Source organism: Dendrobates tinctorius, unplaced genomic scaffold, assembly GCF_039654945.1.
Source record: "Dendrobates tinctorius isolate UK_male_01 unplaced genomic scaffold, ASM3965494v1 ptg000070l, whole genome shotgun sequence".
Classification (NCBI taxonomy): domain Eukaryota; kingdom Metazoa; phylum Chordata; class Amphibia; order Anura; family Dendrobatidae; genus Dendrobates; species Dendrobates tinctorius.
Window position 1 is genome coordinate 33234229 of NW_027361738.1, and position 13648 is coordinate 33247876.

General features: G+C 42.1%; 1 protein-coding gene across 6 annotated transcripts in view; it reads right to left on the bottom strand.

The window, feature by feature from the left end:
• KMT2C (lysine methyltransferase 2C) overlaps positions 1-13648 on the bottom strand; it is a 312840-nt gene that overhangs the window by 239022 nt on the left and 60170 nt on the right. For all 6 annotated transcript variants that reach the window (XM_073581565.1, XM_073581564.1, XM_073581563.1 and 3 more), the window contains exons 2-3: positions 11999-12087; positions 3899-4037 (exon numbers count right to left, since the gene is read on the bottom strand). In XM_073581565.1, coding sequence (XP_073437666.1) covers positions 3899-4037; positions 11999-12087 — 228 coding nt within the window. The remainder of the gene's footprint in view (positions 1-3898; positions 4038-11998; positions 12088-13648) is intronic.

The following is a 13648-nucleotide window of genomic DNA, read 5'->3' on the forward strand; positions in this document are numbered from 1 at the left end:
TACTCCCAATTATCACAGCCCTAGAGAAAATGATCGTGGCCAAGACTAACAGTGTATCAAAGATTATTGGGATTACATTTTACATACTGAGGCTGTTAGGTGGACCAGGGAGACCGAGCAGGGGGGCATGAGAGTCATCTTGTCTTGCCGCAGAATGCCTTCATTTGGATATAGGAGATTAATGTTGCTGTGTAGCCTGGACCTACTTATGGGGTCATGTAACTGCACACATTGGACCACCTAAACCCTTGATTGATTCTTTTGAAGAATCCTTCCACGGACAGAGTTATTTCTTGAGAGTTCAACTGCTACTAAAGGGTTTGTACCAAGCTAATAAGTCATCTATCAATTGGATACATCAGGCTGAACCACCGCACGACCAGCTCTACCCTATCCTAGTGTATCCTCACCCATCCCATGTAGACTGCGAGCCAACGCGGGCAGGGTTCTCTCTCCGTCTGCACTTGTGTGTGCCTTATATTGCTCATGTTTATTGCACTTGTCTATGTATGCCCCTTTTTCACATGTAAAGCGCCATGGAATAAATCATGCTATAAAAATGAATAACAACCCCCCTGAAGAAGCCCATAGCACGAAACGTGCATTGGGGCATAGGACCTAGAACACTCTGCATCTATGTCCCACATGGGTAAGCACTATAGGCAGCACTTTCCATAAGCACTCGGCACTTTGCCTTGTTTTGTTTATACGTCCTGACTGCTAAATAAACTCATGTTTCCAATTGAGAAATGCTATAGTGGATGCTCCTTTTATTATTTTTTTCAGACTTCTGATATTATTTACTAGTATTTGGAACTATACCTATTGCGGCTCCTAGTTGGATCAACCTCTGGCATATACAGTATATTATAGTTATTCATTTTGTGCCTTGTGAGAGTGTAGATGCATCTTCCAAACACAGAGAGATACATCTCAGAGAGAGAGAAGAGCGAGTATAAATTTATGACGACCTTTGACACTCTCAATGCTGGAATGAATGTGTCGCATGGATTTATGTCTTTTTACATCAATTAAGGAATTTGCTCCTAAGACCTTGTGGGGGCATCACAACACATTAGGAGACCCCAATCAGAGGACAATAAAACATCCGGACTCCTTATCTATGAACTGGTCCAATATTTATGTTTCTCCCTCTCCCATAATCATAGTTCTGCTTCACGTCACTTGTCTTCATCTATTGCATTTTTTCTGTGCTGTATTGTGCATAAATATGTGACTTCAGATTTTGTATTAGTCTATGCCTGATGAAGAGACCTGAGTAGTCTCGAAAGCTTGCAATGTGTTACCATCTTTTCAGTTAGCCATTAAAAGGTATCAACCACTGAGGACTCTCAATTCTGAATATTTTTCTATCTACTGGCTAACACGGTACAAAGATATACATCTTTCCTCTTCCAAACACAGAAATGTATGGTGCGGCTTAGTTTGTCCACTGTGTCATCACCACTTATCCATCATTCTTACTGAATTTTTATATTTTCTATTTCATGATTGTGTATTGTCAAATAAAAATTGCATATTTTTCATTAATGAGTTATTTTGTCATATATGATTTTGGGGCGTCATACTACATATTTTTCTATAGGAACCATATATAATGAGAGTTGTCCAGCTTTTCTGGTGTACATTCTATTCTCCAGACAGGGAGTGAATAGATATTCTAAATATGTTAGTCTATGGTTAAACTAAAAATGAATAATAATAAAAAATTATAATTAGTATTATTAGGAATAGCACTGGTTGCTAGAGGTAAAACCTCTGTGACTGCCACCAATCCCAAGAACAGGGCTCTGAATGGCGCAGAGGTCGACCACACTCTGCTTTATACATTCTCTATGGGACTGCCAGAGGTCCTCGAGCTCTGTGCTATTAAAGATGATAAGTAATAAACTCGGCACAACCATTTTAAGTTTGATTTTTAAAAAAATTGTGCTGTTAAAGGGGTTTTCCTACAGAAATTGTGATACATTACTGCTCAATATGGGTCTGAACGGTACTGCTGTGACCGAGATGAATTGAGCATGTGATCACCGCTTCACTCACATTTACAAGATTGGTGGAAAGGCCATACCATCCATACCATAGAAGTGAACGGAGTCATCTTCGAGCATGCACGCTACCACTCCAGTCACACAGGGGAGTTTAGGACCCCCATTATTAGGACTGTTATAGATTCCACCAAGTTATACCCATAGTACCCCTATGGGTATAACTTGGTGGAATCTATAACAGTCCTAAAACCTTTATGTAAGAATAAAATTATAAAACTACAGGGGAGTGAAAAGCCCTTTCCAAGATTTTATGTGAGCATAATAAAGTAACCCTAACACCCTGACTGTAAGGCTGCGTTCACACGTTGCTGTTTTTCGCGTTTTCGTGGCGGTTCTTAATGGCCGATTTTGCCACGAAAACGGAAAAAAAAAGCATCCCATGCAATCCTATGGGATTCCAAAATGCTGTGCTAATGCTGCGGATTTTTCCGCGGCGGAATCGCATCGCGGAAAAATACGCAGCATGCTAATTATTTTGCGGAATCGCAGCGATTCCGCCCACATAGGAATGCATTGTTCTGCTTAGTTTCCGCAAGTGGCTGTGCCCACCATGCGAAAAGTAAGCAGAACATCTGCGGATGGTACCCAGGGGGTGGAGGAGAGGAGACGGTCCTCCGGGCTCTGGGTACCATATCCCTGTAAAAAATAGAAAGAAAAAAAAAAAAAAAAAAAAATCGGGTTATATTCACCTTCCGATGTCCCGCGCCGCGTCCCCAGGCTTCAGCGATACACACGGCAGGTCCGTCCTGTTCAAAGTGATGCATTGCGATAATGACCTTTGCTAATGTCGTGGTCTCGCGAGACCGCGACGTCAAAGGTCATTGCCGCAATGCATCACTGAGAACGGGACCTGCCGGCAGCAACGCAATGATCGGGGACGCTGCGCGGGATGTCGGAAGGTGAGAATATCACGATTTTTTAATTTATTTTTAACATTAGATCTTTTTACTACTGATGCCGCATAGGCAGCCTGAATAGTAAAAAGTTGGTCACAGTAGTCAAACACTATGTTTGACGAGTGTGACAAACCTGTCAATCAGTTCTCCAAGCGATGCTACAGATAGTTTGGAAAACACTAGCATTCTGCAAGCTAATTACACTTGCAAATCGCTAGTTTTTCCACGGGAAAATCGCGGGAATTTAAAATGCGGTTTTCCTACGGAATCGAATTCCGGAATTCGCACAGTAACTTCCGCGGGAGTTCCGCAACGTGTGAACGTAGCCTAAAAGCGCTGCAGGAAGTGGCCCCTTCTCACCGCTCCAAAACAAGCAGGGCTAACCACTAGGTAGCGGGTCTGCATCTACAAGGGCACTATACCCTTTACCCAAACCGTAAACTATGTATGGCGCACAAATCCAATCCTATAGCAGGACATTGACTGTCCCTTCAGAAATTACTATTATTAACACACACATTTCCAAAGCAGCTTTCCTCAGTAAGCGGGTTCACTAGGTTATCAGGTCAACCAGATAATCTCCACAGAGAAACTCCCACCTTCATTCAGGGATAATCACTGTTCACAATAGTTAAGAAAAAAAAACAAAACACTACTCTGCATCTGAAGGAAACGTGTCTCGGGGGACAGCACAAGAACAGCTTTACAAGATTCAATCTCCAAAAAAACCTTTATAGAAATGTTAACCAAAGAGGAGCATGTGGGATGCGTCAGCCTCTGTCCCCATCTTCCACTAATTAAGACCTCCAAGATTGAGTTTGGCAGCTGCTATCCTTTCACAACTCATCCCCACTCCTCCCAGCATCATCTCCAGGTCCAGACGTCCTTCCCCCAGCCCTGACTCAGCATCAGGCAGCACAGCACACAGACCTGCATTTGGCTTCCACTCCCACAGAGACTGTGGAGGGCTCGGACTCTTCGGATGGAGAACGCTGAAGAACGGGTGTTAGTTGCGCAGCGTCCGTCACCTCAGTCTGGACGCACTCCTCCACAGATTGTTCTTTAATATCTAGAAAATATGGAAAGGAGATTTAGTGGATTAACACTATGGAAAATAGAAAGCCACTATGGATTACTAATTGTTAACACAAAATATATTACTGCAAAACTAAACATGAAAACCTTCTTAAAACAGTTTAATATGGTATTCCAATAACCTGCGAGTTCAGTAATAGTGTAACTGGGACTTGGCGGCTGATCGTATCTTGTCTGATCCTTTATCAGTATAGTAAGAAGGTCTTGCAGAACAAATGGAACCCTATGTACAAGCTGACGCAACGTTCTGTCCTTTCTGTATGCTAATGGAAAACCGATTTTCAGAGGTGAAATTTGTGGCGAAAGCTAGAACTGGATTATAAGGGTACAGTCATGGCCAAAAGTATTGACACCCCTGAAATTGTCAGATAATACTCAGTTTCTTCCTGAAAATGATTGCAAACACAAATTCTTTGGTATTATTCTCTTCATTTAATTTGTCTTAAATGAAAAAACACAAAAAGAATTGTCCTAAAGCCAAATTGGATATAATTCCACACCAAACTTAAAAAAGAGGGCGGACAAAAGTATTGGCACTGTTCGAAAAATCATGTGATGCTTCTCTAATTTGTGTAATTAACAGCACCTGTAACTTACCTGTGGCACCTAACAGGTGTTGGCAATAACTAAATCACACTTGCAGCCAGTTAACATGGATTAAAGTTGACTCAACCTCTGTCCTATGTCCTTGTGTGTACCACATTGAGCATGGAGAAAAGAAAGAAGACCAAAGAACTGTCTGAGGACTTGAGAAACCAAATTGTGAGGAAGCATGAGCAATCTCAAGGCTACAAGTCCATCTCCAAAGACCTGAATGTTCCTGTGTCTACCGTGCGCAGTGTCATCAAGAAGTTTAAAGCCCATGGCACTGTGGCTAACCTCCCTAGATGTGGCCGGAAAAGAAAAATTGACAAGAGATTTCAACGCAAGATTGTGCGGATGTTGGATAAAGAACCTCCACTAACATCCAAACAAGTTCAAGCTGCCCTGCAGTCCGAGGGTACAACGGTGTCAACCCGTACTATCCGTCGGCATCTGAATGAAAAGGGACTGTATGGTAGGAGACCCAGGAAGACTCCACTTCTTACCCCGAGACATAAAAAAGCCAGGCTGGAGTTTGCCAAAACTTACCTGAAAAAGCCTAAAACATTTTGGAAGAATGTTCTCTGGTCAGATGAGACAAAAGTAGAGCTTTTAGGGCAAAAGCATCAACATAGAGTTTACAGGAGAAAAAAGAGGCATTCAAAGAAAAGTACACGGTCCCTACAGTCAAACATGGCGGAGGTTCCCTGATGTTTTGGGGTTGCTTTGCTGCCTCTGGCACTGGACTGCTTGACCGTGTGCATGGCATTATGAAGTCAGAAGACTACCAACAAATTTTGCAGCATAATTTAGAGCCCAGTGTGAGAAAGCTGGGTCTACCTCAGAGGTCATGGGTCTTCCAGCAGGACAATAACCCAAAACACACTTCAAAAAGCTCTAGAAAATGGTTTGAGAGGAAGCACTGGAGACTTCTAAGGTGGCCAGCAATGAGTCCAGACCTGAATCCCATAGAACACTTGTGGAGAGAACTAAAAATGGCAGTTTGGAGAAGGCACCCTTCAAATATCAGGGACCTGGAGTAGTTTGCCAAAGAAGAATGGTCTAAAATTCCAGCAGAGCATTGTAAGAAACTCATTGATGGTTACCGGAAGCGGTTGGTCGCAGTTATTTTGGCTAAAGGTTGTGCAATCAAGTATTAGGCTGAGGGTGCCAATACTTTTGTCCGGCCCATTTTTGGAGTTTTGTGTGAAATGATCAATGTTTTGCTTTTTGCGTCATTCTATTTTGTGTTTTTTCATTTAAGACAAATTAAATGAAGATAATAATACCAAAGAATTTGTGTTTGCAATCATTTTCAGGAAGAAACTGAATATTATCTGACAGAATTGCAGGGGTGTCAATACTTTTGGCCATGACTGTATGTGCACACGATCAGGAATGGCTCAATGTTTGTTCTGGATTTGACACAGGTGAAATCTGCATCTGAGGTCACTAGCAAGTCACTTGTGTTTTTACATGCATTTTTGATGCGTTTTTTCAGCACATTTTTTTTTTGTCTTTTGTCACTTGAAATAAAGCTAATTGAAAGTTGGCTCCTGGGAAGGAAAAAGTAAAGAGATTTCCTGTTTGCAGATAAATTGGGGTATGTTCTCCCGGTCAGTAAACATTGCGGGTTGAATGCTGCGTACATCCGCAGCGCCCAGATATTACAGCATAGTGGATGGGATTTCAAGAAATCCCATGCCCAATAGTGTGCACTGATGCCCACGGCTTACCCCCAGATACTGACATGCGGCGCATCTTTCTAGACCACAGCAAGTCAATTTATGTAGCAGAGACCCTCAATCTCCGCTGTGTAAATTACCTATACACTTTCATTAGATGCGGTAAAACCGCATTATCTTCCTAATTACATGCATATTAAGTGCGGGAATGCAGCTTACTACGCATGTGTACTAATTTCAATAATGGTGAATCTTATGACAGCTATAAATACAGGACAGAGTGGAGGAAAGCAGAGAGGGGTCCCCTCCTTTTTTAAAAAATAAATTAAAAAAAAAAAAAATAGCGTGGGGTCCCCCTATATTTGTTAACCAGCCAGAGTAAAGCAGACTACTGAACTGGTATTTCAGGCTCGTAAGGATCGAATATCCATTGATCTTACCAGTTTGATAATACCAGGCTGCAGCAGTCTGCTTACCTTGGTTAGCAAAAATAGCAGGATCCCCTTCAAAAAATAAATAGTGTAGGGTCCCCCTATTTTTATTAACCAGCCATGGAAAAAAGCAGACAGCTGCGGCCTGGTATTCTCAGGCTGGCGAGGCCCATGGATTTGGTCCCTCACCAGCCTAAAAATAGCAGCCCGCAGCCGCCCAACAATTTGCACATCCAAAGATGCGCCAATTGTAGCACTTTACCCAGATCTTCCCACTTGCCCTGTAGCGGTGGCAAGTGGGGTAATATTTGTGGGGTTGATGTCACCTTTGTATTGTCAGGTGACATCAAACCCATCGCTTAGTAATGGAGAGGCGTCTATAAGACACCTATCCATTACTAATCCTATAGATACATGGTCAATAAAGAGCCAAAATAAAGTATTTTAATTGAAATAATGACACAGACTCCTTTAATAGATCTTAATTAAACCATATTTACTGCATCGCCTATTCCACCAACACCCTTGCCTTTTGGAAGAGAATTCAAATAAAAAAGCAACAATATTCTTACCTGTCCGACAAGAATATATACCTACTGTCCCACGACGAGTCCAGCTCTCCTATATCTGGATGCCTTTGGCTAAACGTTGGCATTTTGCCACCATTCAGCCTGACATCCAGAACACAGCTGAGCTTGAAGATGATCACCAGAGATAAATCTAACTAGCTCTTCGACAACCTACAATCTGGCTTCCATCCCCACCATTCTACTGAGACTGTGCATGACCAAACTTACAAACAACTTACTTACAGCCAAAGCTAACAGACAATTCTCTATACTCCTCCTTTAGACCTGTCCTCTGCCTTCGTCACAGTTGACCACTGCCTCCTACTACAGATCCTCTCTTCCTTTGGTGTCAAAGACCTTGCCCTATCCTGGATGTCCTCATACCTTACCAACTGCACATTAAGTGTTTCCCACTCCCATACTACCTCTTCATCTCACAACCTCACTGTTGGTGTCCCTCAAGGCTCTATCCTAGGACCCCTTTCTCTTCTCAATCTATACCCTTGGCCTGGGACAACTCAAAGTCATATGGCTCCCAGTACTATCTATATGCTGATGACACTCAAATATCTCTCTGGCCCAGATGTCGCCTCTCTGCTCTCCAGAATCCCAGAGTGTCCATCAGCCATATACTCCTCCTCCTCTCGCTTACTCAAACTCAGTTGTGGACAAATCTGAACTATCTTTCCTCCATCTCGCAAACCTTCCCTACCTGATCTATCACAAAAAATTAATTCACACTTTCCCCTGTCATGGTAATCCGCTGCCTCGTATTAACCCTTGACTCTGCCCTGTCCTTCAAACCACACATCCAAGCTCTCGCCACCTCTTGTCGCCTCCAGCTCAAAAATATTTCCAGAATCCATACTTTCCTCAACCCTCCCTCTACCAAAATACTTGTGCATGCCCTAATCATCTCCCGCCTCGACTACTGCAACATCCTCCTCTGTGGCCTACCTTCTAACACTCTTGCACCCCTCCAGTCCATCCTTAACTCTGCTGCCTGACTAATTAATCAATCTCTCTCCTCCCTACACTCCTGCTTCCCCCTCTTTGCAAATCCCTTCACTGGCTCCCAATTTCCCAGCATATCCAGTTTAAACTACTAACACTGACCTACAAAGACATCCATAACCTTTCTACTCCGTATATTTCCAAACTAATCTCTCAATATCTTCCCTCATGTAATCTCCGGTCCTTCCAAGACCACCTCCTCTCCTCCACGATTATTTGCTCCTCACCCAATCACCTCCAAGACTTCTCCCGAATATCCCCCATCTTCTAGAATTCTGTGCCCCAACACGTCCGGTTATCCACCACATTTGGATCCTTCAAACGGAACCTGAAAACCCATCTCTTCAAAAAAGCTTACAACCTGTAATGACCACACAGCCACCTCAACATCAGAGCTACTGAAATCACCGACCAACTGTCTCCTTCCCCATAATCCTGTAGAATGCAAGCCTGCATGGGCAGGGTCCTCTTCCCTCTATCAGTCTGTCATTGTTAGTTTTGTTTACTGTAAGTGATATTTGCATTTTGATGTAACCACGACCTATGTACAGCACCATGGAATCAATGGTGCTAAATAAATAATAAATCAGTCCACAGCAGTCACGTATACTGCAGTTCTCGCGATCAGCTGATCGTGAGAACTGCAGTGTACGTGAACTTCCTGTAAAAACAAGGTACACTAAATTAGTACACATGCGTAGTAAGCTGCGTTCCCGCACTTAATACGCATGTGACTAGGAAGATCATGCGGTTTTACTGCATCTAATGAAAGTGTATGGGTAATTTACGCAGCAGAGACAGAGCGTCTCTGCTACATAGACATGCTGCGGTCTAGAAAGACGTGCCGCATGTCCGTCTCCGCAGGGAAGCCGGAGGCGTCTCGGCACGCATAGTGGGCATGGGATTTCTTGAAATCCCATCCACTACGCTGTAACATCTGGACGCTGCAGGTTGGACGCTGCGGATGTACACTACCGTTTGGGGTCACCCAGACAATTTTGGGTTTTCCATGAAAACTCATACTTTTATCAAATGTGTTGCCAAATGAATTTAATATCTAGTCCAGACATTGACAAGGTTCAAAAAAAGATTTTTAATTTGAAATAATTTTCTCCTACAAACTTTGCTTTCGTCCAAGAATGTTCCCTTTGCAGCAATTACAGCATTGCAGACCTTTGGCATTCTAGCAGTTAATTTGCTGAGGTAATCTGGAGAAATTTCACCCCATGCTTCCAGAAGCCCCTCCCACAAGTTGGTTTGGCTTGATGGGCACTTTTTGCGAACCATACGGTCAAGCTGCTCCCACAACAGCTCAATGGGGTTGAGATCTGGTGACTGCGCTGACCTCTCCATTACAGATAGAATACCAGCTGCCTGCTTCTTCCCTAAATAGTTCTTGCATAATTTGGAGGTGTGCTTTGGGTCATTGTCCTGTTGTAGGATGAAATTGGCTCCAATCAAGCGCTGTCCACAGGGCATGGCGTTGGAGTGAGAGCCTTCCTTATTTAAAATCCCTTTCACCTTGTACAAATTTCCCACTTTACCAGCACCAAAGCAACCCCAGACCATCACATTACCTCCACCATGCTTGACAGATGGCATCAGGCACTCATCCAGCATCTTTTCAGTTGTTCTGCTTATATTAAATGTTCTTCTGTGTGATCCAAACACCTCAAACTTGGATTCGTCTGTCCATAACACTTTTTTCCAATCTTCCTCTGTCCAATGTCTGTTTTACCCATATTAATCTTTTCCTTTTATTAGCCAGTCTGAGATATGGCTTTTTCTTTGCCACTCTGCCCTGAAGGCCAGCATCTCGGAGTCGCCTCTTCACTGTAGACGTTGACACTGGCGTTTTGCGTGTACTATTTAATGAAGCTGCCAGTTGAGGACCTGTGAGGCGTCGATTTCTCAAACTACAGACTCTAATGTACTTGTCTTGTTGTTCAGTTGTGCAGCGGGCCTACCACTTCTCTTTCTACTCTGGTTAGAGCCCATTTGTGCTCTCCTCTGAAGGGAGTAGTACACACTGTTGTAGGAAATAAAATCTTCAGTTTCTTGGCAATTTCGCGCATGGAATAGCTTTCATTTCTAAGAACAAGAACAGACTGTCGAGTTTCACATGAAAGTTCTTTTTTTCTGGCCGTTTTAAGAGTTTAATGGAACCAACAAATGTAATGCTCCAGATTCTTAACTAGCTCAAAGGAAGGTCACGTTTATAGCTTCTCTAATCAGCCAAACTATTTTCAGCCTGCTAACATACTTGCACAAGGCTTTTCAAGGGTATTCTAATCATCCATTAGCCTTCTTACACAGTTGGCAAACACAAAGTACCATAAGAACACTGGAGTGATGGTTGTTGGGAATGGGCCTGAATACACCTATGAAGATATTGCATTACAAGCCAGATGTTTGCAGCTAGAATAGTCATTTACCACATTAACAAATGTATAATGTATTTCTGAATCATTTAATGTTAGTTTCATTGGAAAAAACTGCTTTTCTTTCAAAAATAAGGACATTTTTAAGTGACCCTAAACATTTCAACGGTAGTGTACGCAGAGTCCAACCCGTAGCGTTTACTGACTGTGGGAACATACCCTTCGTGGTTTTCTTCCGCTACCCCTGAGATATCTCCTACCCTAGGATAGCCTAGTGATAGGATTGGTGTGTGTCATAAAGATCAGATGGGACTCACAGAACAGGCCATCCTGAAAAAATAATTTTACTGCAGATCAACAGATTTGTACCACTCCTTTGTGTCCACAACCCCTCATGACAGATCAGCTTTGCCTGTGTTTGTGTTGAAACACCAGCTTAAAGGGGAAAGTGTTGTCCGGTTTGCGTTTAGTTGGACCATCATTTATTTTTCAACAGGACAATGTCCTCAAACACACCTCCAGGCTGTGTAAGGGCTATTTGACCAAGAAGGAGAGTGATGGGGTGCTACGACAGATGACCTGGCCTCCACAGTCACCAGACCTGATCCCAATCGAGATGGTTTGGTGTGAGCTGGACCGTAGAAGGCAAAAGGGCCAACAAGTGCTAAGCATCTCTGGGAACTCAAAAAGATCACACATACGCTTACTGGCAAAAAAGGGAGAACTGCGTCCTCAGCTGCTGAGGTCAAATAGGGGTCAGTGTCAACCCAAACTACATAAAATAGCGAAAATAAACAAATTGACCTGCGCTATAGGACTAAAGAAAATAAACAATGATAAAAACCAAATAGGAGCAGTGTGAAAGACTGGTGGAAAGCGTGCCAAAACGCATGAAAGCAGTCTATATATCATGGTTATTCCACAAAATATTGATTTCTGAACTGTTCTGGAGTTAAAACATTAGTATTGTTGTTTCTAAATGATTAGGAACTTGTTTTCTTTGCATTATTTGTTGTCTGCAAGCACTGATTCTTTTTCTAATTTTGACCATTTCATTTTTAGAAAAAAAAAAACGAAATTTATTGCTTGGAAATTCGGAGACATGTTGTAAGTTTATAGAATAAAGAATAATAATTTACATTTTACTCAAAAATATACCTATAAAGAGAAAAATCAGAAAAACTGGTTTTGAAGTGGTCTCTGAATTTTAGCAAGAGCTGTAGATGGGATGGATTGTTCTAGTTGCACCAATTACAAATTTGCAACAACTAACCTGTGTCGGCAGAGTTTTCTGGTTCTGCTGCCTCCAGTCCATCCATGCTGTCTTCATCCTCCAAAGCAGTCTTTCCTCTACTCCGAGGCCTAGAAAAAAGAATACGACACCAATGAACAGGTGCATGATTATTCTGCACGACTAAGATGTGAAACTCAGAGAAATTACTAGTATTCTACAGTCTTAAGATTCAGTGATCCAAACAACCACAACAGTAAACACAAACATGAATCAGCAAGTCATGGATGAAAGATAAATCACGTTTTATTATTTTGCATCAATGATTCAAAAAGCGTTCGATGTGTCCAGTACGTATTTACTAATCTCTGAACACATTGTTATACCGAGAAAATAGAGAAAATAAATAAAAATCAACGAATGATGTCTTCAGAGTGCTGTACAATAACGACACTGTACAAGTAAAATAAAAGATATCAACGCAATAGAAGTGAAAGCTCAGCCGTAAACATCACATTTTTATGTGCAAAATTCTCTGCGAATTAAATTTTTAACATTATAAGTTCTATTTTTCCAAGACAAGCTCTAAATCCCTTGCGAAAGGTTAAAATAACAAATCTGCCACCACTAGAGGGAGCTTCAGAGCTAACAGCATACTTTACATACATTGAACTAAATACTTGAGAATGTAGTCAGCTATTCGGCGCCCCCTAGTGGTGACAATGTTATCAGTGAACTAGCTGGCTAAATGAAATAAAGAGCTGTTTCTTGGCTGCTTGTAATTGGATTTATCGTTTTTTTTCCCCACACAAGTCTATGATCTTATTATCATTGCATATTTATTAAAAAAAAAAAAAAAAAAAAGTCAGCATTCTGATTGTAGACAGGTTTATGATAACTTGGAAGAGTAACATGTTTTACAGAATACAAGCAGAGATGTTACCAAGGCTTTGGTCACAATATATACCTCTGATGTAGGTGTGAACAGAGCCTTGGCCCTCTACCATGACAATGGTAATGACAGCAGGCTCAGCACAAGCCCATCACCAGAAGCCTAAAGATACAAATTCAGATATCACTATGTTAATGTACACCAAGATGCAGGTGATGGACTATCAAATGTTTTACAATGCTTTCTAACAATATTTTTTTAGTCTCTATAGTCGGACATTTAAGTTAAATGACTACAACTGAACTAAAAAAATAAAAATTAGGATGGGAAAAAAACCTCAGAAAAACACGTACCTTAACACCGCTATCCCTCAAGAAAAAGAAAAAAAAAGGTATACCTCCGTTGAACTTAGCCTTGTTAATTACACCCAGCATTGAATATTCGCTATGTATCTTTTAAACTGAATCCTGTCCAGAGAGCCTTAAAGCATCACTGCAGAATGTTTTCTTATTTCAGCACTGGAGTGTTGCCACTAATGTAAGTCCCTAGTCTTATACTCACCAGTTGCAGTCTTCTGCTCTTCCCGGCGACGCTCCTGCCCTGCTCCTCCATTTCATGACTGCAGCTCCTGACTGACCGGACGTCAGAGGCAACAGTCAAAAGGTCTCCGCGTAAATCTATGAGACCCTCGTTCTGGCTCTCAGACTCGCACCGAGCTGCGACTTACCAATCCCCCAGCAAACACTGGAACGATCCGGCAAGTCACAACCAGCAGAACACAACTGGAGCAGCGCTGAGAA